This window comes from Balaenoptera acutorostrata, chromosome 17 (genome assembly GCF_949987535.1).
Source record: "Balaenoptera acutorostrata chromosome 17, mBalAcu1.1, whole genome shotgun sequence".
In the NCBI taxonomy this organism is placed as follows: domain Eukaryota; kingdom Metazoa; phylum Chordata; class Mammalia; order Artiodactyla; family Balaenopteridae; genus Balaenoptera; species Balaenoptera acutorostrata.
The window spans coordinates 644,455-669,741 of record NC_080080.1 but is presented as its reverse complement, the minus strand read 5'-3'; the positions used below and the strand labels follow the sequence as shown (position 1 = coordinate 669,741).

Below are 25,287 nucleotides of genomic sequence, written 5' to 3'. Positions count from 1 at the left end.
CTGGCCACCCGCTGGCCACCAGCTGCCCGTGCCAGGTTGTGGGGCTGGCTGACTGGGCACAGTCCCAGAGGCGGTCGTGGCCAGCACAGCATCTGAAGGGGTCAGGAGGGTGGATGTTTGAGCTGCCCTGAGGGAGGCGGCATGTCTGGCCCAACAGCAAGGGGGAGCTGGACTGCAGAGACTAAGGTGGGTCAGAGCTTGGGGGCGTGGGGTAAGCCAATGAGCACCTTAGGGCAAGGCTGGAGGCAAAGGTGGTCCTGCTGTTGGGGTGGCAGGGAGTGTCACTGTCACGTGGAGGACGAGGCGCCACACTCAGGGCCACAAGCTCAGGGAATGGTGGCGGGGAGGGCAGGGAGCAGGGAGGCCCCAGGAGACACTGAGGACAGCAGCTTCCTGGGGACAGAGGAGCCACCTCAAGGACAGCAATTGGGTTGACACTTCAGATCATACAAAGGACTTCTTTCCTTCACCCAGTGTGCCTTCTAATGGGACGGCTCTGTGCAGTTGCCATTATTTTGTGTCATTTCTTCCATTATGATTATTGTTTATTTCACATCATCATTTCCTTTTTGCGGGTCTGCTGTTTCCAGTTGTTAACCAGTAGTTTTCCTGGGATTTGCATGTCCTTTCCCCACTGCTCCAGGGTGGCACGCTGGCAGGAAGTTCTCACCGGTGCTGAGCGTCCGGGGACAGTCCTGAGAGCGGTGTTCCGGGAGACTGGGGAGCAACCACACTTAATCTCGATGGAAGTGATGTCAATTGTAATAGTTTCCGTAAGTGGGAAATAATCCTCATTCTAAGGATTATGAAGTAGAGTGTTTACGACAGAACTAGAGATCTTACCCCCAAACAACGACAGGCTCAGGGCAGTCAACTTCCAACTCAGACACTCTCTGGAGGCCAGAGGGTGGACCGTGGTAGGCAGCATTCTAAGAAGGCCCCCAGGTTTTCCTGCCCTGGCGCACACGCCCTGCATACTTCCAGGACTGTGAGTGCAATGGCTTTTACACCCATGATCGTGTCGTGTCACATGACACAGCTGAGGTATAAAGGGATATTATCCTGGGCGAACCTGGCTTAATCAGGAGATCCCAGATAAGGACAGTTTTCTTCCTGGAGGAAGGATGCAAAGCTCCAGAGAGATTCACGCAAGGGAGATTCTCCACTGCTGGGGGGCCATGAGGCAGGACATGTGGGAAGCCCCTAGGACCTGATATATCATAGCCAAAGTATTGAAAGACAAAAAGAAAACTTCAAAAGTCACAAAATAAAAATAACTCATCACATACAAGTGAATACCATAAAATTCACACCTAACTTCTCATCAGAAACAATGAAGGCCAGGAGACAATGGGATGACAAACTCAAATCATTAAAAAACTCAAGCAAGAATCCAATATTTTGGAAAATGATCTTTTGTAAATTAAGATGAAATAAAGACAGTCCAAAATAAACAGAGAATCTGTTGTTAGCAGACCTACCTTACAAGAAATACTAAAGAAAGTTCTTCAAGCTGAAAGGAAGTCACATGAAATAGTCATTCAAGTCCAATTGCCCAAATGCAGCCATGCTGCACCCAGACTTGTGACCTACAGAGCTGTGAGTTTACAAGCGGATGTAGTTTTAAGCCACTGCATTTGGGGCAACCTATTACATAGCAGTGGAAACTAGCATAGCCTCCTGTGTTGAAGGAAACACAGGAGCCGATTATACAAGTAGCTGGGTTGCAAAGGAAATGGCATGTGCGCTGTCCCGGGGCAGAATCAGCCTTGAGACCTGGGATGGGAACTTTGAGCGGATACACTTGAATCTTAGGCTGCCAAACTCCCACGAGCCCCTTCCCGGCAGAAGCAGCCCCTCCTTCCTCGCTGGAGGAGCGGGCAGTGGCCTCCCCTGGGCACTAGGGGGCCGCCGACCACTGCTGCCACTGCAAGTGCACGTGCTGTCTCCCCTCAACAGGTGCATCCAGTTCTCAGTCCTTGGACTCTGAACTGGCCTTCTGCCTTATTTTGACCGGAAGAGCGTGGTGGAAGTGACAGTGTTCCCGTGCGGAGCCGTGACCTTGAGAGGCCTGGCAGGGGCAGGAGTTCCGGGAGTGACCCTGTCACTCTGGAGATTGTCACTCTGGGCTTGCAGCAGTCATTCGTGGAGGTCTACTACTTCTTGGTAAGAAGAGCGGGACCTGCCCCTCCCCGCCCTGCTCTGCATCATGACAGCTCGGCTCCGAGAGGCTGTGGCCAAGAGCACAGGGCACCCTGTGCTCAGCTCCAGCCGAGGGCAGAGGAAGCTGGGAAAGACGAGGCCTCCCCCGCAACACCCGCGGGTCGGGGCATCTCTGGGAGGGGCAGGCTCCCACCCGCCCCAGCTCCCCCGGGCCCCGCCGAGTGGTGAGGAGGTGAGGCGGAAGGACTCGTGGCCAAGCAGCTTCCTCGGACGCTGAGTGTGGGGTTGGGGAGGACGGCGGAGACCCTAGTGGTGAGGAATTACTAAGGAGCCCAAACGGGACTTCCCTGGCCGTCCAGTGGTTAAGACTCCCTGCTTCCAATGCAGAGGGCGTGGGTTCAATCCCTGGTCAGGGAGCTAAGATCCCACATGCTGCACTGAGCAGCCAAAAAAAAAAAAAAAAATCTCAAACACGTTACCACAAACCCGAAGGCTTAAAACAACAGACATTTATTCTCTTCCAGTTCTAAGGGCCAGAAGTCCAAACTGAGTCATTTGGGCTAAAATCAAGATGTCAGCCAGGACAGTTCCTTCTGGAGGGTCCGGGGGGAATCCGTTCCTTGCTGCGGCCAGCAGTCAGCGCTCCGTGGCTTGTGGCTGCATCACTCCAATCTGCCTCCAAGGCCACCTCTCCTCCTCCTCTGCTTCTGCAGCCAAATACCCCTCTGCTTCTACCTTAAAAGGGTACTCATGATTACATGTAGGGCCCACCTGGATACTCTAGGACACTCTCTCCTTCTCAAGACCCGTAGCTTAATCATACCTGCCATAGAAGGTGACATTCACAGCCTTTGGGAATTAGGACCTGGCTATTCTTCAGCCTGTTACATTGGCTGGACGTGGGGCAGACTTGAAAGTGTTCCTCAGCCGCTGATTCATCAGCAAAGGGCAGCACGTCACTGGCTTGGGAGCTGAAGCACAACCTTTGCCCAGTCGGTGGCTGAACCCTAAGCTATGCTGACTCAGATGCAACTTCTGGGCAGCCAGGCTTAAATATAAGAAGGGGGGGGGGGACTTCCCTTGTGGCACAGTGGTTAAGAATCCGCCTGCCAATGCAGGGGACATGGGTTCGAGCCCTGGTCCGGGAAGATCCCACATGCCGCGGAGCAACTAAGCCTGTGTGCCACAACTACTGAGCCTGCGCGTCTGGAGCCTGTGAGCCACAACTACTGAAGCCCACGTACCTAGAGCCCATGCTCCGCAACAAGAGAAGCCACCGCAAGGAGAAGCCCACGCAGCACAACGAAGAGTAGCCCCCGCTTGCCACAACTAGAGAAAGCCCGTGCGCAGCAACGAAGACCCAGCGCAGCCAAAAATAAATAAATTAATTAATTAATTTTTTAAAAAAAGGAAGGGGGGGAGGGGGCCTGAGTAGTGACGTCATAAGCTGCACACTGTGGAGAAACAGACTTCACAGAACTGCTGCAGACAAGCCACTGGACTAATTAACAGCAACAGCAACAAGCCCAAGGAGGGGCCAGCTAAACGTAACCCAGAGTTGCTACAACAGATCATTTAAAACGTCCAGTTTTCAGCAAAACACCCTGAGACGTGCAGAGAAATAGGACAGGGTGATGGTTGCACAGGAGAGGGATGCAGCAGTCACTGCCCTTGAAGGGCCAGGTTTTGGATTCGTAGACAGAGACATCAAAGCTTCGCTTACACAAAGGCCCATGAAAGGGGTGGCTGCAGTGGCAGGTGGCGGCGGGCCCCTCTGCCACTGCAAATACCCCGCCTGCAGCAGCAGAGACCCACAACCTCACTCGCACCCCTTCCACCTGGAGGGGCAGTTATTTGTTCTGCCCCAAACCAGCCCCTATTCTGGACACGGCTTTGCCCTCCCTGACAGCTCCTCTCCCAGCACCTTCATCCCAGGCTTGCCAAACGCCTTACCTCCCGCTGGGTGCTGCTGCACACCAAGGACCCATCTGAGAGCCAACGGCCCCTGGCAATGAGCTCATGACCCCGGGAATCACTGGTCTTCCCAGGTTCCCCATCGGCCTAACAGAATGGAGACAGTCTGTTGAAGGCCCTGCCATGCTTCCAACTGGCTGTTGACCCCTCTTGGGATGGGACGCTTGCTGCTGAGATGCATCTGTGCTGCCTAAGGGGTCTGGGGTCTGGGGACAGATTCACTGCGAAGTCATGAGGCTCAGCTCGGGACTCTTCCAGACCAGGGCCCCAGCAAAGTGTTCACAGGGTCGCACATTTTGTAAAATGTGCAAAAGTACATAATTTAATCACAGTCGGTTAATGCTGTCTCTTCCCAATGCAACCCGCTTTGGTTCATTTCCTCCCCTGCCACACGGAACGGGGTGGGGGGAGCGTCGTGGGCTCCACTCAGGGAGGCTGAGTCGGGAGAGCTTTAGTGTGATTCTGGGGGAACATTCACTTCCTGGTGTAGTTCAGTTATTGCTCTCATTCTGGTATAGAAGTGGCTGCCAGGAACACACCCGCCCTCTGTGCTCTGTGTCACTACACATCAAGCTAATGGAATTGGCTAAGGAGTGTCGTCAGTTCGAAAACCATCTAAGTTAGTCACAGACAAGGGCCCCCAAAGGCCCTGAAATCTTAGGGCTCATATGTAAAAGAAATTTGATAGAGGTTTTCTCAAATTTAATAATTCTAAAAATTATTTACACAATATTAGCTAAAGGTGCTGTTACCTGAAAACAACTTTTCTCCTAAGCTGTAAGTTATAAAAATAAACTTTGATGGGACTTCCTTGATGGTCCAGTGGGTAAGACTCTGCACTCCCAGTGCAGGGGGCCCAGGTTCGATCCCTGGTCGGGGAACTAGATCCCGCATGCATGCTGCAACTAAGAAGTCAGCATGCTGCAACTAAGAAGCCCGCATGCTGCAACTGAAAAGATCCCATGTGCCACAACAAAGACCCGGCGCAGCCAAAATAAATAAATAAAAATAAATGTATTAAATAAAGTAAACTTTGATTAAGCATGTTTGTTAGAGGGGAGACTAAATTATCCTCTCTATATAGAAGGTGACATCATGAAAGTGTCATCATCTTAAGAGGTGACAGATTTTGTGTCTGAAAAGCACAGGGGAAACATGTTAGAGAAATACGTCAGGAAGTTAATTGATGACATTATGTTTGTTTCCTGTGTTTTGTGATGTTTGTGATATCAGTCGACTTTAAAAATTTGTGTTGCATGTTGGGATTTCTTTCCTCTATTCACTTAATTTTGTATATATGATTTTGTCCTCTGTTTCTTTTTTTAAAAAAATATTTATTTATTTATTAATAAAATTAGTTGCGGCACACGGGATCTTCATTGTGGCATGTGGGATCTTTAGCTGTGGCATGCGGGATCTAGTTCCCTCACCAGGGATTGAACCTGGGCCCCCTGCATTGGGAGCACAGAGTCTTAACCACTGGACCACCAGGGAAACCCCTGTCCTCTGTTTCTTAAAGAGGGCCCTGAGACTGCTCTCCTTCAGACGATGTTTGCAAAGTTGTGGCGTCTGGGAACCTAGGTTTCAGAAGGGTTCCTACCATTCCCCAATAAGAGTGGCTCACTGAACCTAAACTCTTTGTACAAACAAATATGGTTTATGCTAAACTCCTGCTTTCCTCCCAGGACTCTGGGTACATACCAGGCAGGGGTGCCTACATGACCGTGACCAGCCCCCTATGAAAGCCGTAGGCCCTGAGTCTCCAGTGAGCTTCCCTGGTGGCCAGCATTTCACACACATTGTTGCAACTTGTTCCTGGGGGGATGGAGTATGTCCTGAGCGGTTTCTCAGGGAGAGGACTCTGGAAGCTGGGGCCTGGTTTCCTCTTACTTTGCCCCACCCGTCTTTTCCCTTTGCTGATTTTGATTAACATCCTTTCCCTTGGATCTTGGTCATGAGTACAACTGTATGTGCCGAATTCTATGAGTCCTAGTAAATCACTGAATCCAGGGCTGGTCTTGGGGATCCTCAACACAGCTCCCAAATGTGTATAAGCTTTAGGCCCCCAAACGTGAATCCACCCATGTGTGTACCCTGTGGCTAGAACACAAGGGCCAGAGAACCAAGCGGTTCTCATTCCTGAACAGCCCATCCCCTAAACCAGAGATGCTGCCAGGTTGGAGATCTTAGTTCCTGGGGTGGGGGGACACTTCCACAAGGGGACACAGTAAGGTTTGCACTGATCTGGAAGGAAAAGCCGTCCCCCAGTCACTCTGGGCTCCTTAGGCCCAGAACCAACATTATCCTAATTATCCTGAGCTGCTAGGGCCAACCATGCAATGAGGGCGGGGCACCCGGGGGGCTTCCACCTGCGTCAATGGACTACAGCAATCTTGACCTAGTAAGAACTGGGAGAGTAAGAGCCCACACTGCTGAGGGAAGAAGGCCTGCTCAGTCCAGCTGAAGAGTCAAGGGTGAGGGGATGGGGGATGGCTAGTGGCAGAGAATGACGGCCATCATTCACGGCCTTCGACCAGGCACAGTGGCAGGGCCTCATGCCCCAGTATTCTAGGAGACCACCGCCTTGGAGGGGACGCTCTGCCTAGGACTTAGGCCCAAGCCCACCACAGTATGTCCATTCCACCTGCTCTTCTCATGGCTTGACGCTGAACTGCTCCTATGGCGGGGGTGGGCATGTCCCCTCCCCTTGAGCCTGGCAGACCTTTGTGACTGCCTTGACCCAGAATTTGGCGAGAGTGCCACTACGTGACTTCTGAGGCTAGGTCTTAGAACACCATGCAGGACTTCCCTGGTGGCACAGTGGTTAAGAATCCACCTGCCGGTCTTCCCTGGTGGAGCAGTGGTTGGGAGTCCACCTGCCGATGCAGGGGACACGGGTTCGTGCCCCGGTCCGGGAGGATCCCACATGCCGCGGAACGGCTAGGCCCATGAGCCACAACTACTGAGCCTGCGCGTCTGGAGCCTGTGCTCCGCAACGGGAGAGGCCACGACAGTGAGAGGCCTGCGCACTGCGATGAAGAGTGGCCCCCGCTCGCCGCAACTGGAGAAAGCCCTTGCACAGAAACTAAGACCCAACACATCCAAAAAAATAAAAATTAAAAAAAATTTTAAAAAAAATAAATAAATTAATTAAAAAAAGAATCCACCTGCCAATGCACGGGACACAGATTCAATCCCTGGTCCAGGAAGATCCCACATGCCGCGGAGCAACAGCTACTGAGCCTGTGCCCTAGAGCCCATGTGCCACAACGACTGAGCCCACGCGCCTAGAGCCCATGCTCCTTAGCAAGAGAAGCCACCGCAGTGAGAAGCCCACACACCACAAAAAAGAGTAGCCACAACTAGAGAACGCTAGCACGCAGCAACAAAGACCCAACGCAGCCAAATAAATAAATAAACAAATAGACAAAGGCTATAAAACAGACACAGAGTTTATTAGAAGCACAGCACATGTGGGAGAGCGCACAGAGAAGCAGTTTTTTTAAGAGAGAAGCAAAGCAAAGTTACACGTCCAGGGAAGAAGATGTGTGGGTGTCCTCCCTAATGAGGAGCGCACCAAAGAGGCAGTTAAATCATTTCTATAGGGGCGGTTTTTCCGGGTCTTTCTTTTCCTCTGGCCAACCATCTTGCTTCATTTCCCACAACTGATTGGACCAGGGCCCTCCCCAACATATGCATGCATCTTTTAGCCAAGATGGATTCCAGCATGAGGGTCTCTGGGAGATTGACAGCACCTATTATGGGATAGTGCCCCCTCCCTTTCTGACCCCTGAAGAGCCTTTCTGTGCATGGGCAGTTGGGGAGGTCTCCTGGACCTCAAGAATGATAGATGTGGTCATCTTGTCTCTTTACTCCAGCAGAGCTCAACTCCTCTCTGCTCCTGCTATTAACTTTTTCCTTGAAAATGTCAGGGGAAGACAAACTCCAATTTACTCAGCTTGACAAATTCCAGCTGCTCAGTCCAGGGGCCCATCTACCTCCTACCTCAATAATATATTTATTTTTTGTTATTTGAAGGCACTAAGGCCATGCATCAAGAGACAGACAGACACACAATCCCATACAATTCCCTTCTGGAAAGGGTGAGGATCTCTTCACTCTCAAACGGAAAAAGGAGGCCCATTTTATTGCATGTGGGAGCTGGATGTAATGGGGGAGCATGAGAGGACCTGAAAGACACTACGTGCAGGTGGTGCTGGGACACAGGCCTGTGCCCTTTCCTAGGCCCCTGTGAATGTCACCTCCTCTTGGTGAGTGTTGTAACCCTGCTGGTTCATCCTTCCACGTTCAAATCTGAAGAATGCAATCTGGCTTCCTAAGCACTGCAGAGGGGCTGAATAATGCAGCTGGTGGGAGTGGGGAGCGGTGGCGAGGGGGATGAACTCCCTGATGGTAACCTTGACCACTGAGAAACAGAGGTACCTGGAAACAGGAGGCAGCTAGGGAGAAAAGCATCTTATTTCTCCCTTCTGTAGACCCCTCAACAGTTCCAGGGGACTTGACCGACACAAGATGTTGGAATACATCAGGCAAAGAAATGCAAGAGTGATTACAGCATGTCAATAACACTCTGCAGGTTGGCAAGGATTATGTAAAAACTGTAACACTTTTTCTTGGTGGGAAAGGAGGGAAAATGTAACCCACACTTACAGCCTTCACCCAGTTAGTCCCTACCCTGGGGTTCCATCTCCCAAGCCCCTGGACACACACCCACTGCCCACAGTGGGGCAGTAGATGGGTAAATTCTGGTACATCCACCCCATGAGTATCAAGCAAAAAATTAGAGTTCCACAGGATTATCTGGACAGATTTCACTACATATTTTTTAGTGAGAAACAGAAAAGTGTGTATGAAATACCATTTAAAAACATAACCAGAGTTCCAACAGCCCCTATATATCTGTACAACTGCACATTTGTTGTGACTTGTATGTAATTATGTGAGTGTGGAGAAAAACATAAAACCAGTATTTAAGCTACGGCAGATGCTGGGGGGCGTGGGGTCGTACGGAGTGAAGAACGAAAGCAACATGGAAAAGGAAATTAAAACTGCTCTAAAAAATACAACCACGTGTATGTACAGTATAAACTATGTGGGTTTTTTTTTTTAATGGACAATTGTTAAAACTAAACGGTAAAAAACAAGAGAACAGAGAATGTGTCTCAGCTTGGGAAAACGAATGCATTTACGAGCGCGGAAGAACAGAAGCCGTCAGACAAAACGATGCTATCATTCTAGATATCTAGATATCAATGATCTAGATATCATTCTATCTATCATCGCGGCTCTCACCCGCGAACCTCGAGGAAGACGCCTGGCGTCAAAGAGAAGCAGAGGCGCACCGGCTGCGCGGAGTCCGAGCGGGGCTCGGCCGCAGATGGAGAGGGAGAGGCGGAGGCGCGGCAGGGCCGGCGGGTCGCGGGCGCACTGGGAGGCCCAGGACCCTGGGTCCGGGAGAAGGCGCGCGCCGGCGGCGACCAGGGCGACGCAGGGCGGGTAGGCCCCGAAGGTCGTGGGAACCGCCCCCACGACAAACCCGGGGGGAAACGACATAGGGATTCCACGCCCAGCGGGTCTCCAACCCTGGCAGCCGCGGGACAGTCATCCCAAACGGCCGCAGCCCCACCTCCCCGCGGACCGGAAGTGCGGAAAGTGGCGCCGCTGGGAACCCTGGGAGAACCGTAGTTCTCCGGCACCGGAAATGGGAGGCGGCGCTCCGGAAACCGTAGGACCCCGGAGGTCGGAAGTGGGGCATCCGGACCGCCGGGAACTGTAGTTCTCCAGAGAGCGGAAACGGGGCTAGCGGCCGGGCGGCATGGCGGGGCTGGAGCTTCTGTCGGACCAGGGCTACCGGGTGGACGGGCGCCGCGCCGGGGAGCTGCGTAAGATCCAGGCGCGGATGGGTGTATTCGCGCAGGCCGACGGCTCGGCCTACATCGAGCAGGGCAACACCAAGGCGCTAGCGGTGGTCTACGGGCCTCACGAGGCGAGTGGGCGCGCGCGAGCTGGGCTTCCTCCGGGGCGGGCAGAGAAATCCGGCGGCGGCAACTGCGGGGTGCGTGGGGCCGCCAGGCTGAGCAGAGGCTCGGGAGGTGAGGCCGGCGCGCGCCTCCGTGTGGGGCCGCGGCCAGAGTCCTAACAGTGTGATGCACGATGGTCCCTGCCTCTCTCATCGGCCACTGTCCCCTGCACCCTCCGCTCCTCTTTGCTATTCCTAAACCCGCCAGGTGCGCTCCCACTCGCTCCCTCACCACTCAGCTCTACTCCGACGTCACCCTCCGGTGACACTTTCCCAGATCACCTTACTCACCTGTCAGATTCCCTCCCCTACATCCACACACTTCCCTGCTTTTCTGCACCCGCCTCCTCAGACATCAGTTTAACTTATTTCTCACCGTTTGTCTCCCCACTGGAACAAACTCCGTGAGGACAGGAACTGTAAATAAAGCCGCCTGGGTATATTGGCACCCCAGCGCTGGAGGCGTAAGGCCGGAGGGGAGGAAGAGTAAGCATGACACGCCTGCAGATCAGAAAGGCTGACGGTGGGGAGGATGGGGAGTATTTCCAAATGAGATTGAGGGATTTGTAGAACAGGGAAAAGATTTAGGATTTTGGTCTCATACGTGGTGGGAAGCCTTTAAAGGTAAGTAGTATATGTATTGCCTAGAGAAGGCAGAATCAGACTTGATATTTGTAAACAGACTCTGATACAAACAGAGAGTGGGTTGGGAGAAGATGAGTCAAGGATGGAAACAGGGAGGCCTGTTAGGAGAGAGATGAGATCCAGAGGTGATGGTAGCTTGGGTGGCCCTCCCCCAGGCTATGTTTTGGAGGTAAAGTAGTTGCTTGTTGAGATGCTGCAGATAGAGGGAGGGGAGGGAGGGAGGCCAAGGCTCAGGGCAAGAGCCAGAGGAAGGGGTGGGTAGTGTGAGCTGGGAGGAGTGGGCCTGGCTCACGTGTCCTACCCCAACCCTCCCCCAGATCCGGGGCTCCCGGGCACGAGCCCTGCCTGACAGGGCCCTGGTGAACTGTCAGTACAGTTCTGCGACCTTCAGCACAGGCGAGCGCAAGCGGCGGCCACATGGGGACCGTAAATCCTGCGAGATGGGCCTGCAGCTGCGTCAAACCTTCGAGGCAGCCGTCCTTACGCAGCTGCATCCACGCTCCCAGATTGATATCTATGTGCAGGTGAGCAGACAGCAGCCCTCAACCCAAGGAGGGGAGAGAGGAGGAGGGTGTGTGGGGGGTGGGGGTGGGGATGGGGTCAGCAGCCTAATGGACTGATGCCACTTGGGGGGGTCCCTGCAGGTGCTGCAGGCAGATGGTGGGACCTACGCGGCTTGTGTGAATGCAGCCACGCTGGCAGTGTTGGATGCAGGGATTCCCATGCGGGACTTTGTGTGTGCCTGCTCAGCTGGCTTTGTGGATGGAACAGCCCTGGCAGACCTCAGCCACGTGGAGGAAGCAGCTGGTGGCCCCCAGCTGGCCCTGGCCCTGCTACCGTCCTCAGGCCAGATTGCACTGCTTGAGATGGATGCCAGGCTGCACGAGGACCACCTGGAGCAGGTGCTAGAGGCTGCTGCCCACGCTGCCCGAGACGTACATACCCTACTGGACCGTGTGGTCCGGCAGCACGTCCAAGAGGCCTCTATCTTGCTGGGGGACTGAGCACATGGCCACCCAGGGCCAGAATAAAACCCACGCACACTCCACTGTACTTTGATCTCTCCCCGCAGCACTTGCATGCCCTCAGAGCCTGGCCTGGTGCTGGCTCCAGGGATGACTAAGGATGCTCCCCCACACATGAACTGCGTACCCCTTGCAGCCTCAGGAGTCAAAGCCTGAAGAAGGAGGGGATGTCCCTGGGTGAGGAGAGCAGCTTGGGCCAGGAAGGGATCAAGGCAGCTGAGCAGTGAGACATGGCCTGGTGTAATGAGCCAAGTCCTGAGACCGTGGAGACTGTCATTCTCACCCCGGCACATCCAGGGCCCTGAGCACAAGTGCTGAGGGAGAACTCAGCTGGCTGTGGTATCCCCCGTGGTGATGTAGGGGCCCATATCCCACATCCTCTGGATTATGGCTTAGACTGAATGCTGTCTTTCCCCCGAGGAATCCCCTGGGCCTGTCCTGCTACTTACCTTGGGCTCCAAAAGTACAACAGACACATGATCTAGCCTGCAGTCTTCTCAGCTCTGATCCTTTCTCAGTCAGACACAGACACTGCCTGCTGCCCCACCACTGCCACTCCCTCTTCAGACTCCCCTTCTCCCACCTCCTGCCCTCAGACCTGCCCGAGCCCCTGCAGCCTACCCAGGGGCTGCTTCTCCTCCAATATCCCAGGCACCTCCTGGCCTGGACAGGGATGCACCCCACTTTCTACTTAACACACCCCAGCTCCTTTGACACCCCTTTGGCCAGTAGTATCACGCACCTTCCTCCCTGTGGTCATCTGACCCCAACGACCTCGGTTCTGGGCACGCGCTGTGATTCCACTCGGCTGTTTTTGGTGACCGACACCCATAGGAAAGGGTACGCCAATGCCTTGGTCTCTCAGTCCACGGAAGCCCCCTCACTTCCCACCACGGCATTCAGACCTGTCACTGCCAGTGGCAGCACCTTCGGGAATCTTCCGGCGTCTATGCTCTGGTCGCCGCTTCTGGATTTCCTCCCACCTGCCCTACTCATCATCCTACTCTGATTCCCCTTCGAGCCGAGCTTTCTCGAGCGGCCCGTCGTCTTCATTGCCCTCCGGCGTTGCACAATGCCGTCGGCCTGCCTGGAGGACGCCCTCCGCAGGCGGGGAAACCCAGACCCGGGTCCCGGTCCCTCCACAGCGGCTCTGCTCTGGGCATGCGCGGCGGCGGTGCGGGGTGACTAGGGGGACGGCGCAGGCGCAGCGGCGTGAGGGCTGTCGGGACCGGAAGTGGGGGCCGGCGTGCAGCCCCGGGTCTGACAGGAGAGGCGTGCCCGGCCGGCGGCCGTACCTGACAGCGGGAGCGCGGTCCCGGAGCCGCCCGGCCCTGGGATGGGCCTCCTGTCGGACCCGGTGCGCCGGCGCGCGCTTGCCCGCCTCGTGCTGCGCCTCAACGCGCCGCTCTGGTGAGGGCGGGGCCCGGGCGGCGGGGAAGGGGGCCCCCCTACGGCAGCGCGTGCCGGTCTCCTCCGGCATCACTCGGGGCCTCAGGCCTGGGGCTCAGCTCTCCCGTCCGGCGTCCCGGGTACCGGGACTCTGGGTCCAGGTCCCAGAATCCGCCCGCAGACATACCTCCTCCACCCCCAGTGCAGAGGTAGAGGCTGCGGGCCGGGGTGCCACGGCCCGCTAACGCTCTGGTGGTCCCTCCGTCCCTCTCCCCGCAGCGTGCTGAGCTACGTGGCGGGCATCGCCTGGTTCCTGGCGCTGGCTTTCCCGCCGCTGACCCAGCGCACTTACATGTCGGAGAACGCCATGGGCTCCACCATGGTGGAGGAGCAGTTTGCGGGCGGAGACCGTGCCCGAAGCTTTGCCCGGGACTTCGCTGCCCACCGCAGGAAGTCGGGGTGAGCGACAGAGCCGTGGGTATGGGGGAAGCAATGCCAGTCAAGGCCAGAGAGCTCTGCTCAGAAGCTCTTTTTGTGTTTCCAGGGCTCTGCCAGTAGCTTGGCTGGAGCGGACGATGCGGTCAGTGGGGCTGGAGGTCTACACACAGAGTTTCTCCCGGAAACTGCCCTTTCCAGATGAGACTCACGAGCGCTATGTACTGGGGGGGTGGGGGGTTAGGAGGGTGGGAGGGGGGTGTGCCTGCGACCAAAAAGCACTTTAAGGGGGTGGCCTTGGGGCCAGGAAGCTCATTGGGGGCGGGGGGATGTCTTGGGGCCAGAGAAGTCACTGGTGGGCGTTCTAGGGCTGAAAGGGAGGGGTTTCAGCCATCTAGAGTGGGGCCGTGCTGAGGCTTCCCCAATACCGCATGCAGATGGTGTCGGGCATCAACGTGTACGGCATCCTTCGGGCACCGCGCGCTGCCAGCACTGAGTCCCTGGTGCTCACCGTGCCCTGTGGCCCTGAGTCTACCAACAGCCAGGCTGTGGGGCTGATGCTGGCACTTGCTGCCCACTTCCGGGGTGAGGCTCAGGGGCTACTGCTGGCAAGGGAGGGTTTGGCCACCGCCTCAGGCTTTGCTGACCCTGCTTTTGGTCTTTAGGGCAGATTTACTGGGCCAAAGACATCATCTTCTTGGTGACAGAACACGACCTTTTGGGCTCTGAGGCTTGGCTTGAAGCCTACCACGACGTCAATGTCACTGGTGGGTGTTCTTGCCCTGCCCTGGCCCCCACAGGGCCCCTGTCCTCACTAGCCCCGTATTGGCAGCTCATTCACCTGCTTCTGCAGGTATGCAGTCATCCCCTCTGCAGGGCCGGGCTGGGGCCATCCAGGCAGCCGTGGCCCTGGAGCTGAGCAGTGATGTGGTCACTAGCCTTGACGTGGCCGTGGAGGGACTCAACGGACAGCTGCCCAACCTGGACCTGCTCAACCTCTGCCAGACCTTCTGCCAGAAAGGGGGGCTCCTGTGCACGCTGCAGGGCAAGGTAGGGCCACCTGCCTGGGGAGCACAGGGCCTGTGTGCAGGGTTTGTCTGACCTTGTCTCAAACTCTCTAAGCTGCAGCCCCAGGACTGGCCGTCAGTGGACGGGCCACTGCAGGGTGTGCAAACGCTGCTGCTCATGGTTCTGCAGCAGGCTTCTGGCCACCCCCACGGCGCCCATGGCCTCTTTCTGCGCTACCGCGTGGAAGCCCTAACGCTCCGTGGCATCAATAGCTTTCGCCAGTATAAGTATGACCTGGTGGCAGTAGGCAAGTAAGTGTCTTCTGGCCTCCCCTTTGCATACTTGGGGCGGGGTTGTGGGTGCCTGGGGGTGTCTGGCCAGCCGTGACCCCAGCCCATGCCCGGCAGGGCTCTGGAGGGCATGTTCCGCAAACTCAACCACCTCCTGGAGCGCCTGCACCAGTCCTTCTTCTTCTACCTGCTCCCTGCGCTCTCCCGCTTCGTCTCCATCGGCCTCTACATGCCTGCCGCCGGCTTTTTGCTCCTGGTCCTCGGTCTCAAGATATCCTCTGCTGCCCGCTGTCCGTTTGTGGCCAGCCTCAGGTCCCCCCCACTCTAGGCTGGGGAGAGCTCTCCAACCTCGGGGCGGGGGAGTGGGAGTGAGCCCTGGGTCCCCCACTGGGCAGAGCCCATCACACCCCTCGTCAGGGTCCTTGACTCAGCCACGCTCTGGAACTGTGGATGCAGCTGCATGAGGCTGGAGTGGGTCCTGAGCAGGCTGGGGGGACCTCTGGGTCCAGTCCTCCCCTCCCTGCAACACAGGTGACGGGCCCCCACTCCTGCTGTTGGGGCCCCGGGTGGTGGTTACTGCTGCCGCTCAGTCTCAGCTGGTGGAGGGATGGTGAGGATCCCTGGGACGCCCCTGGCCCGGGATCTGTCTCCAAGTGCCCGTGTGCCCTGCAGCGCGTGGGGCTGGCCTCGCTCGTGGCACCCTTGCTGATCTCCCAGGCTGTGGGCCTGGCCCTCTACGTCCTCCCAGTGCTGGGTCAACACGTGGCTGCCCAGCACTTCCCCGTGGCTGAGGCGGAGGCCGTGGTGCTGACGCTGCTGGCCGTCTATGCAGCCGGCCTGGCCCTTCCACACAGCACCCACTGGTGAGGAGCTGGGCTGGATGGGTATGGGCAGGGTGCACCCTGGACACGCAGGCGGCTGCCCCTGAGCCCCTTGCCTTGCAGGGTGGCGAGCACACAGGCCCCGGACAGGAGCTGGATGGCGCTGAAGCTGGTGGCCCTGATCTACCTGGCACTACAGCTGGCCTGCATCACCCTCACCAACTTCTCCCTGGGCTTTCTGCTGGCTGCCACCATGGTGCCCGGCGCTGCACTCACCAAGCCCTCCGGGCCCCGGTATGTGCTGGTCAGTCCCCATCACAGAGCCCGCCGTGACGTGCCCACCCCGTCCAGGGCCTCTGCCCCTCGCCACAGACTCCCCCTCACGCGTCAGTCCTCCCCCTCCCCCACCTCAGAGGCCCCCTTGACCTTGCTTCTCCACCCAGGCCGCTGTGTGCTGCCCTGCTGGTGCTGACAAGCCCAGCAGCCACACTCCTGGGCGGCCTGTTCCTGTGGCAGCAGCTGCAGGAGGCCCCGCTTTCCCCGGCCGAGGGCTGGCGGCTCTTCCTGGCCGCGCTGGCTCAGGGCGTGCTGGAACACCACACATACGGTGCCCTGCTCTTCCCGCTGCTGGCGCTGGGCCTCTACCCCTGCTGGCTGCTCTTCTGGAATGTGCTCTTCTGGAAGTGATGAAGGCAGGTGGGAATCCCCCACGCGTCCCACGTTCTTTCTTTCCTGGGAAATAAACAGTTCTGTTTAGCTGCCCTTCGGGCTCCTGGTCACATTGTCTGCTGTGTATGTGGGGCCCCGGGGCCTGTAGCAGGAGGCTCTGCCTGCAGGATTAGACACCCTGCTCAGCTCCTTCTGGTCTACTTCCTGATGGCAGGAGGGAGGGCCGCAGCTGCATCAGCCTTGGGAAGAGGCCCTTGGATGGATGCTCGGGGTGTGGAAGTGGCACAGGCAGGCCTGGCCGCAGCCCCAGGCGCGCTCGCCCAGCCTCGGAGGTCTCTGCGCGTCGTGGTCCAGTGCTGTGCGAGAGGAGACACAACAGGCAGGGCTGGGGGCCTGACAGGAGCTGAGACACCCAGAGACCACACAGCACGGTCTTCAGCGCTGGAGCTGAGAGGGCAAAGGAGCTGGAGCTGGCTCCCTCCAGAGGAGGAGAATGGCACCCCAGCCAAGGCCAGAGCCTTGTGTGGGCTTGGGATGGAGTAGGAGGACCCCCGGCCCAGCTTCCTGGGGGCCAAACCAGCCCAGGCCGGATGCCCACCCAGCACCACCCAGAGCAGACAGGCCACGGAACAGGGACCACCTGAGCCCCAGGGGTTGGGGGGGGCACTGATGGGCTGGTACACAGAGAGGTCACTGGTTGTACCAAGACCCCTGAAAGGGACTGGGGTGTCCAGTGTCCATTTGGGAGGGGAGAAAAGCAAAGTGTAGCCCTCTGGTGATGCCACGGCCACATGTGGCTAAGAGATCTCACGGGAGGGCCAAGGTGGCCCTGCCAGCGCCCCACAGGGCAGCGAGGCCGGTACCACCTCCTGCAGGCCTCAGAGCTGGAAGGGAGGCAGAGGTGCAGTGCCTGGAGCATCAGCTCAGGACCAGCCTCCCTCCCTTCGGGACCGCGTCCCGGGACGGGGTGGCCGGAAAGTCTCAGGCAGGAAGCTTCGCCCCCGGCCCCCGCCCAGGCCCGCCTCTGTGGTGGGGCTCATCTTCCTGGGGGGCTCTTAACAGCTGGGGCTCCCTGACTCCACAGTGGGGGGCAGCACCTGGAGGGCTTCACTTTGGGGCCTCTCACTGCTGAGGGCACGTGTGCTCTGTGTCCAGAGTGTTAGGGATGGGGTGGGGCAAGGGTGCTGGAGGCCCACCGTGACTAGCAGCCTGTCTTTGGTCTGCTTGTCTTCTAGGCATTTTGAGGCCAGAGGAGGACTTGCAGCCCCACACCCTGCACCCCCAGAAGTACCTCCAGGCTGGCCTCTCTCGGAAGCCTCCCCTGATACGGCAGGCACCGCCTGCCTGTGGCTTCCCGTCTTCCAAGGCGCATAGAGGCCTCTGCTCTGCTGTGGTCTCCTGTCGTCTCTGTCTTGGTGGACTGGCGTCTAATACAAAATCCCTTCCACACGTTTTACCTGCCCTTTGGCGCCAGTCAGTCATTTTTAACTGGACTTAGGCAGCCACTTAAAACGCAAATCATGAAGATACCTTACATCATGAAACATACAAGTGGGGACAAAAGCTATCCGATCATCAGTTGTTTTGAGCTTACCCACACACAAGAGGTGGAGGGGAGCCTTGGGAGTTTTGAAGCTGATATGTCGGGGAAGTGGAATTTCTGCTCTGATTTTCATTGATGTCGCTTGTGCAATACATTTTAAAACGAAAGGAAACGTCAGGCTGTAAAGGTACAGATGAGACGTACAGGGGGTGAGTATAAGGCCCCGCAGGCTTTACTCTGAGGGTGCTTGCTGCTGGCCCCCATGTCCCTTCTCCTTAGTCAGGGCACCCTACTTTTGACATGAGCACAGGCACACTGCCAGACTCTGTGCAGCTTGGTGTGGTCGTGTGACGGCTGTGGCCCACAGGACCTGAGCAGAAGCTTCGAGGGTGAATTCCATGCAGAGACTTCAAACAGAGGATGGCCCTCTGAGCCACTTCTCTCTCCTGCCCGGGGCCACGTGGAACCAGAAGCACATCTGGGACGTGAGCTCCAGCCCAGGCTTGGGGTGGAGATGAGGAGGGGCTCCCTGACCCTCCAAAGCCCTTGCTAAACTGGGGTTAGCCGTCGCCCAGGGTTGCTAAACTGGGCTTCATTTGCAAGAAAGAAACAAACTTCTACTGTGCTTAAGTCGTTGTTATTGGAGTTTTCTGACACCTCAGTCTAGTTCATGCAAGAGGGACTATTGCTGAGCCCAGCTCACATGGGGCTCTCGGGCGGTGAGCAGCCGGGTGCATCTAGAAGTGTGTGTGTCTATTGTGTTGGTAGTAAGTGCTCATTCCTTGGTCGCTTGCCTCCCATGCCCCAGAAGAGCAGTCCTAAGGCTTTGTCTTTCTTCCTGCCTCTTTTCCAGCACAGAGCCAGGGACGTGGTGGAATATTCATACGTATTTCTTGAATGAAAGAAGGAAAGAATCAGAGGGAGCCCTTCTGGAGGTCCAGAAGGAAGTCCAGGGGGCAGACCTTTTGGCTTCCACAGGGACTCCTGTCTTATGGTATGGGGTGAGGGCCCGGGAGTTTAGGGTGCAAGACTGGGGAGGTCCTGAGCCAGGCAGGACCCACCTCAGGACACCCAGCAGCTTCCTCACGACCAGACCCTCTGCAGACGTCCTCCTGCAATTGGCTGGCTGTCCCAGGTTTCCTCTGTGCTTCTCTCAGACCCTTTGCCAAGTCACCCCATGCCACCTCGGGCTTCAAGGTGGGGCTCCAGGGCTGCCCTGGGGGCCTTTCTCTGTGAGCCGCCCCTGCAGGCTCCAGCTGCCCTCATGCCTGCACTCAGATCCTGTCTTTCCTCTAGACCTCTTCCCTGAGGCCACGTCCTGTCACCTCCGCCTCCTGGATGTGCTATGGTCACCTTTAAGTCATCTCTTCCCAACCTGAACACCTCCCACCCCGCGTGCATCTCCTCCCCTGGTGCCCTCACCCAATCCTGGCCCTGCGGTCCACCTTGTCTCTCTTCAGGAGATGCCTATCGCCTCCAGGATAAAATCAAGCCTCCTTACCTTGGTCTCCAAGGCCTGCCTGGCCAACTCCTGCCTTGTTCTTCAGAACATTTTTATTGCCCCCCAGAAGGAACCCTGTACCCCACTTCCCCCTCCCCTTCCAGCCCCTGGCACCGTTAACCTACTTTCTGCTGCTATAGATTTGCCGAATCTGGACTTTCAAATGAATGGATTCATGCAGTACAGTAGTACCCCTTACCTTCAGGGCTTGTGTTCCAAGACTCCCAGGGGATGCCTGAAACCCTGGATAGTACTGAATCCTATCTGTTCGTGTCTTCCACCCACAAACTTAATGCTTTTTCCATTTTAACCAAATTCTTATCATGCACTGCGGCCATAACTTTTGCAGTTTTTGAGGTGCACCAGCAAAACTAGCACGAATTTCTTTTTCCTTCACAGTTTCACGGATAGAAGATTGGTTCCTAGCATAGATCTTAGCAACCTCAGCATACAATTTTTTTCCTTTCCTTATTAAGTTGAGGACTTTCACCTTTTCGCTTAAAGGAAGCATTTCATTTCACTTAAAGGCTTCTCTTTGGTGTACCTGAATCACAAGCATCCCTACTCTTGCACTCTGAAGCCATTCTTAAGTAAAATAAGGGTCACTAAATGTAAAACAGCTAGCTAGTGGGAAGCAGCCGCATTGCACAGGGAGATCAGCTCCGTGCTGTGTGACCACCTAGAGGGGTGGGATAGGGAGTGTGGGAGGGTGATGCAAGGGGGAAGGGATATGGGGATATATGTGTGCGTATAGCTGATTTACTTTGTTATACAGCAGAAACTGACACAACATTGTAAAGCAATTATACTCCAATAAAGATGTGAAAAAACAAATAAATAAAATAAAAGGGTCACTTATACACTGTGATGCCTCCACAGTTGATCTGATGACCCAGATGGCTACTAAGTGATTAATTGGCAGGATATACTGGACAAAGGGATCATTTGTGTCCCAGGCAAGACAGAGGGGCGGGTGCAAGATTTCATCACTCTACTCAGTATGGGAAGTATTAACATGTGAGCAATATTAAGACTTCCAACCTGTGAACACAGGATGTCCTTACATTTATTTAGATCTTCTTTAATTTCTTTCAGTAATGTTTTATAATTTTCAGTGTACAAAGGTTGTTAAATTTATTCTTAAGTATTTAATTTTTTCTTTTAATTTATTTTTGGCTGCATTGGGTCTTCGTTGCTGCACGCAGGCTTTCTCTAGTTGTAGCGAGAGGGGGCTACTCTTTGTTGTGGTGCGTGGGCTGCTCATTGCGGTGGCTTCTCTTGTTGTGGAGCACGGGCTCTAGGCGCACGGGGTTCAGTAGTTGCAGCATGCGGAACTGCAGATACAGAGGGCTGACTGTAGAGTTATAGGTGGATTTTCAACTTTGCAGAGGGTCGGGCGCCCCTAACCCCTGCATTGTTCAAGGGTCAGCTGTGAAACAGTAGTTGTGGTACGCGGGCTCAGTAGTTGTGGCTTGCAGGCTTAGTTGCTCCGCAGCGTGTGGGATCTTCCCAGACCAGGGATCGAACCCATGTCCCCTGCATTGGCAGGCGGATTCTTAACCACTGCGCCACCAGGGAAGTCCCCTAAGTATTTAATTTTTTGATGCTATTGTAAATATAATTAGTTTCTTAATTTCATTTTCAGTTTGTTCATTGCTGGTGTATAGAAACACAACTGATTTCTGTATATTGATCTTCAATCAAACTTGATGAACTCATCCATTACCTCTAATATCAATAGTTTGTGTGTTCCTTAGGATTTCACAGTTGACCCTTGAACAATGCAGGGGTTAGGGGCGCCGACCCTCTGCAAAGTTGAAAATCCACCTATAACACTACAGTCAGCCCTCCGTATCTGCAGTTCTGAATCCTCAGATTCAACCAACTGCAGATGGTGTAGTACTGTAGTGTGTATTTAGCAAAAAAATCTGAGTATAAGTGGACCTGCGCAGTTCAAACCCATGTTGTTCATGGGTCAATTGTATGTAATTCATGTTATCTGCAAATATAATTTCATTTCTTCCTTTCAAATTTAGATGCTTTTTATTTCATATTCCTGCCTAATTGCCCTGGATAGACCCTCCTATATAATGCTGAATAGAAGTGGCAAGAACCAACATCCTTCTCTTCCTTCTAATCTTACTAAGAAAGCTTTCAGTCTTGCACCATTGAGTATATTAGCCATGAGGTTTTCATAGATGTCCTTTATCAGGTTGAGGAAGTTGCCCTGTATTCCTGCTTTTTTGAGGTTTTTATCACGAAAATGTGTTGAATTTTTTTTCAAAAGCTTTTTCTGTGTCTATTGTAATGATAAAATGTGGTCCTTTTCCCTTTATTACTATTATGTGTTATATTGAGTGTTTTTTTATACATTGATTGATGTTTGCATTGATTTATCTTTACATTACTGAGATAAATCCCACCGGGAAAAAGATGTACTGCATTTTTCAAGCATTGGGTTGAGTTTGCTAATATTTTGTTGAGGATTTTTGTATCTATATTCATATAGGATATTGGCCTGTAGCTTTCTTTCTTATGATATTTTGTCTAGTTTTAGTGTCGGGGTAATACTGATCTCAAATAATGAGTTGGGAAGTATTCCCTCATCTTCTATTTTTTGGAAGAGTTTGTGAAGTATTGGAGTTAAGTCTTCCTTAATTTTGGTAGAATTCGCCAGTGAAGCCATCTCATCCTGGGCTTTTCTTTCTGGGAAGTTTTTGTTGTTGTTGTTGTTGTTGTTATTTAATTACTAGTTCAGTTTCTTTACTTGTTATCGGTCTATTTAGATTTTCTACTTCTTCTTGAGTCAGTTTTGGCAGTTTGTGTCTTTCTAGGAATCTGGCCATTTCATATAGGTCATCTAATTTGGGGGCATAAATTATTTATGGTGTTCCCTTATAATCATTTTTATTTCAGTAAGGTTGGTAGTAATGTCACTTTTTTCATTTCTAATTTTAGCAATTTGAGTCTTCTCTTTTTATCGTAGTGAGTCAAGCTACAGGTGTGTCATTTTTGTTGATCTTTTTAAAGAATCAACTTTTAGTTTATTTTCTCTGTTGTTTTTCTATTCTCTATTTCAATTGTTTCTGCTCTAATCTTTATTATTTCCTTCCTTCTGCTTACTTTGGGTTTAGGTTGTCTACTTTTTGTAGTTTTTAAAGTTAGAATGTTAGGTTATTTATTTAAGATCTTATTATTTTTTTAAAGCTCTAAATTTCCCTCTTAGCAGCTCTCTTGATGGTGCTAAGTTTTAGTATGTTGTGTTTTTGTTTTTCTTCATCTCAGAGTATTTTCTAATTTTCCCTGTGATTTCTTTTTTTTTTAATTTAATTTTTACTTTTGGCTGTGTTGGGTCTTCATTGCTGCACACGGGCTTTTCTCTAGTTGTTGTGAGCAGGGGCTACTCTTCATTGCAGTGCGCGGTTTCTCATTGCCTTGGCTTTTCTTGTTGCAGAGCACAGGCTCTAGGCGCGTGGGCTTCAGTTGTTGTGACCCACGGGCTCTAGAGCACAGGCTCAGTAGTTGTGGCTCACGGGCTTAGTTGCTCTGCAGCATGTGGAATCTTCCTGGGCCAGGGATCGAACCCATGTCCTCTGCATTGGCAGGCAGATTCTAAACCACTGAGCCACCAGGGAAGTCCCTCCCTGTTATTTCTTCTTTGACTAATTGTTTATTTAGGAGTATGTCATTTAATTTTCACATACTTATGAATTTCCCTACTCTCCTTCTGTTATTGATTTCTAATTTCATTCTGTTGTAGTCAGAAAACATACTTTGTATGCTTTTACTACTCTTAAATTTATTGAGACTTGTTTTATTGCCTAACATATGATCTATCCTGAAGAATATTCCATGTGCACTTGGGAAGAATATGTACTCTTCTGTTGTTGGAGTGTTTCATTGCTGCCCATTACGTCTAGTTGGCTTATTGTGTTGTTCAAGTCTTCTCTTTCCCTGCTGATATTCTGTCTAGCTGTTCTATCCATTACTGAAAGTGGGGTACTGAAGTCTCCAACTCTTATGTTAAATTTTCTATTTCTCCTTTCAATTCTGTCCAGTTTTGCTTCATGTATTTTGGGGCTCTGTTAGGCAAATATATCTTTATAGCTGTCATTTCTTCTTGATGAATTGATCCTTTTTTCATTATAAAATGTCCTTCTTTAACTCTAATATAAACATTTGTCGTAAAGTTTATATTGTCTGATATTAGTATAGCCCCTCCAGCTCTGTTTTGGTTACTGTTGGTGTGGTGTCCTTTTTTCCAAATTTTACTTTCTATTTGTGTCTTTGAATATAAAGTGTGTTTCTTATAGGCATTATATAGTTGGATCATGACTTTAAAAAGAAAAATCCACTGTGCCAATCTCTGCCCTTTAACTGGAGACTTTAATCCATTTACATTTAATGTAATTAATGATACAGTACAATTTATATCTGCTCTCTTGATATTTGCTCTCTATGTTTCTTATATCTTTTTCCCCCCCCCAATTTCTTCATTATTGTCTTTGTGTGTGTGTGTGTTATTTTCCAGTGTACAACTTTAATTCCTTTGTTATTTCTTTGACTATATTTTTTGAGTTATTTTCTTAGTGGTTACCCTTGGGATTGCAACTGACATCTTAATTTGTTAACAATCTGATTTAGATTAACATTACATTAATTTTAACTGTATTAAAAGATGTTGCTCCTGTATAGCTGTTTCCCCCTTATTTATTGCCACCTATTCCACCTCATATATTCTGTGTCTATACCCATAGATTTTTTTTTTTTTTGGCCCCACCACACAGCTTATGAGATCCTAGTTGTGGCACATGGGCTTAGTTGCCCCGTGGCAAGTGAGATCTTCCTGGACCAGGGCTTGAACCCATGTCCCCTGGATTGGCAGGCAGATCCTTAATCACTGCGCCACCAAGGAAGTCCCTGCCCCCTTGTTTTGAGAGATGATTTTGCCAGATATAGAATTCGTGGTTGGCAAGTTTATTCTTTCAGCACTTGGAATATGTCATACCACTGCCTTCTGGCCTCCATGGCTTCTGGTATGAAATCTTCTGTTAATTTTATTGAGGACCACTTATATGTGATGAGTCACTTCTCTCTTGCTGCTTTCAAGATTCCTTTTCTTTGCTTTTCAACAATGTATAATGTGTACAGGTGTGGACCTCTTTTACTTCATCCTGCTTGGAGTTTTTTAACTTCCTGGATGTGTAGATCCATGTTTTTCATCAAATTTGGAAAGTTTTCAGTCACAATTTCTTCAAATATTCTTTTTGCCCCTCTTTCTCCTCTGCTCCTGAGAATTATGTATAGGTTGGTATGCTTAATGGTGTCCCACAGGTCTCTGAGGCTCTGTTAATTTTTCTCTCTCTCTATTTTTTTTTTCTGTTTTGCAGACCAGACAATCTCAACTGACCTAACTACAAGTTTGCTAATCCCTTCTTCTACCTGCTCAAATCTGCAGTAGAACCCTGTAAGTAAAAATTTTCAATTCCATTATTGTACATTTCAACTCCATAATTTCCATTTGGAGCCTGTTTATAATTTTTTTTTACTGACAGTCTGTATTTGATGAGATATTATTCTCATACTTTCCTCTAGTTCTTTAGACATAATGGTTTCCTTTAGCTCTTTGAACATATTTTAAAATTTAATTTAGTTTTTTATTAAAATGTTTTATTACTTTAAAATTTTTATTGGAGTATAGTTGATTTACAATATTGTGTTAGTTTCTGCTGCACAGCAAAGTGAATCAGTTATACATATACACATATCCATTCTTTTTTAGAT

General features: G+C 52.5%; 2 protein-coding genes and 1 long non-coding RNA gene across 4 annotated transcripts; all 3 read left to right on the top strand.

The window, feature by feature from the left end:
* Positions 1–412: 412 nt before the first annotated feature.
* On the top strand, positions 413–5,516 carry LOC103001039 (uncharacterized). Its single transcript, XR_449716.2, has 3 exons — positions 413–773; positions 1,960–2,166; positions 2,688–5,516. It is a non-coding gene; the product is annotated as an uncharacterized LOC103001039 (long non-coding RNA).
* Positions 5,517–9,898: 4,382 nt separating this feature from the next.
* On the top strand, positions 9,899–11,875 carry EXOSC4 (exosome component 4). Its single transcript, XM_007166851.2, has 3 exons — positions 9,899–10,144; positions 11,140–11,346; positions 11,467–11,875. Exons 1-3 carry the CDS (start codon positions 9,974–9,976, stop codon positions 11,824–11,826), a joined length of 738 nt encoding a protein of 245 aa, XP_007166913.1. The 5' UTR covers positions 9,899–9,973; the 3' UTR covers positions 11,827–11,875.
* Positions 11,876–13,053: 1,178 nt separating this feature from the next.
* GPAA1 (glycosylphosphatidylinositol anchor attachment 1) lies at positions 13,054–16,552 on the top strand. 2 transcript variants are annotated; one of them, XM_057531847.1, is made up of 12 exons: positions 13,054–13,257; positions 13,516–13,695; positions 13,781–13,892; positions 14,109–14,256; positions 14,337–14,438; positions 14,525–14,721; positions 14,869–14,990; positions 15,087–15,240; positions 15,405–15,500; positions 15,642–15,832; positions 15,914–16,084; positions 16,234–16,552. In XM_057531847.1, exons 1-12 carry the CDS (start codon positions 13,184–13,186, stop codon positions 16,475–16,477), a joined length of 1,791 nt encoding a protein of 596 aa, XP_057387830.1. In that variant the 5' UTR covers positions 13,054–13,183; the 3' UTR covers positions 16,478–16,552. The 2 variants fall into 2 exon arrangements, with proteins under 2 accessions (XP_057387830.1, XP_057387829.1); XM_057531846.1 differs by having other exon boundaries at positions 14,794–14,990.
* The last annotated feature ends 8,735 nt before the right edge of the window (positions 16,553–25,287 follow it).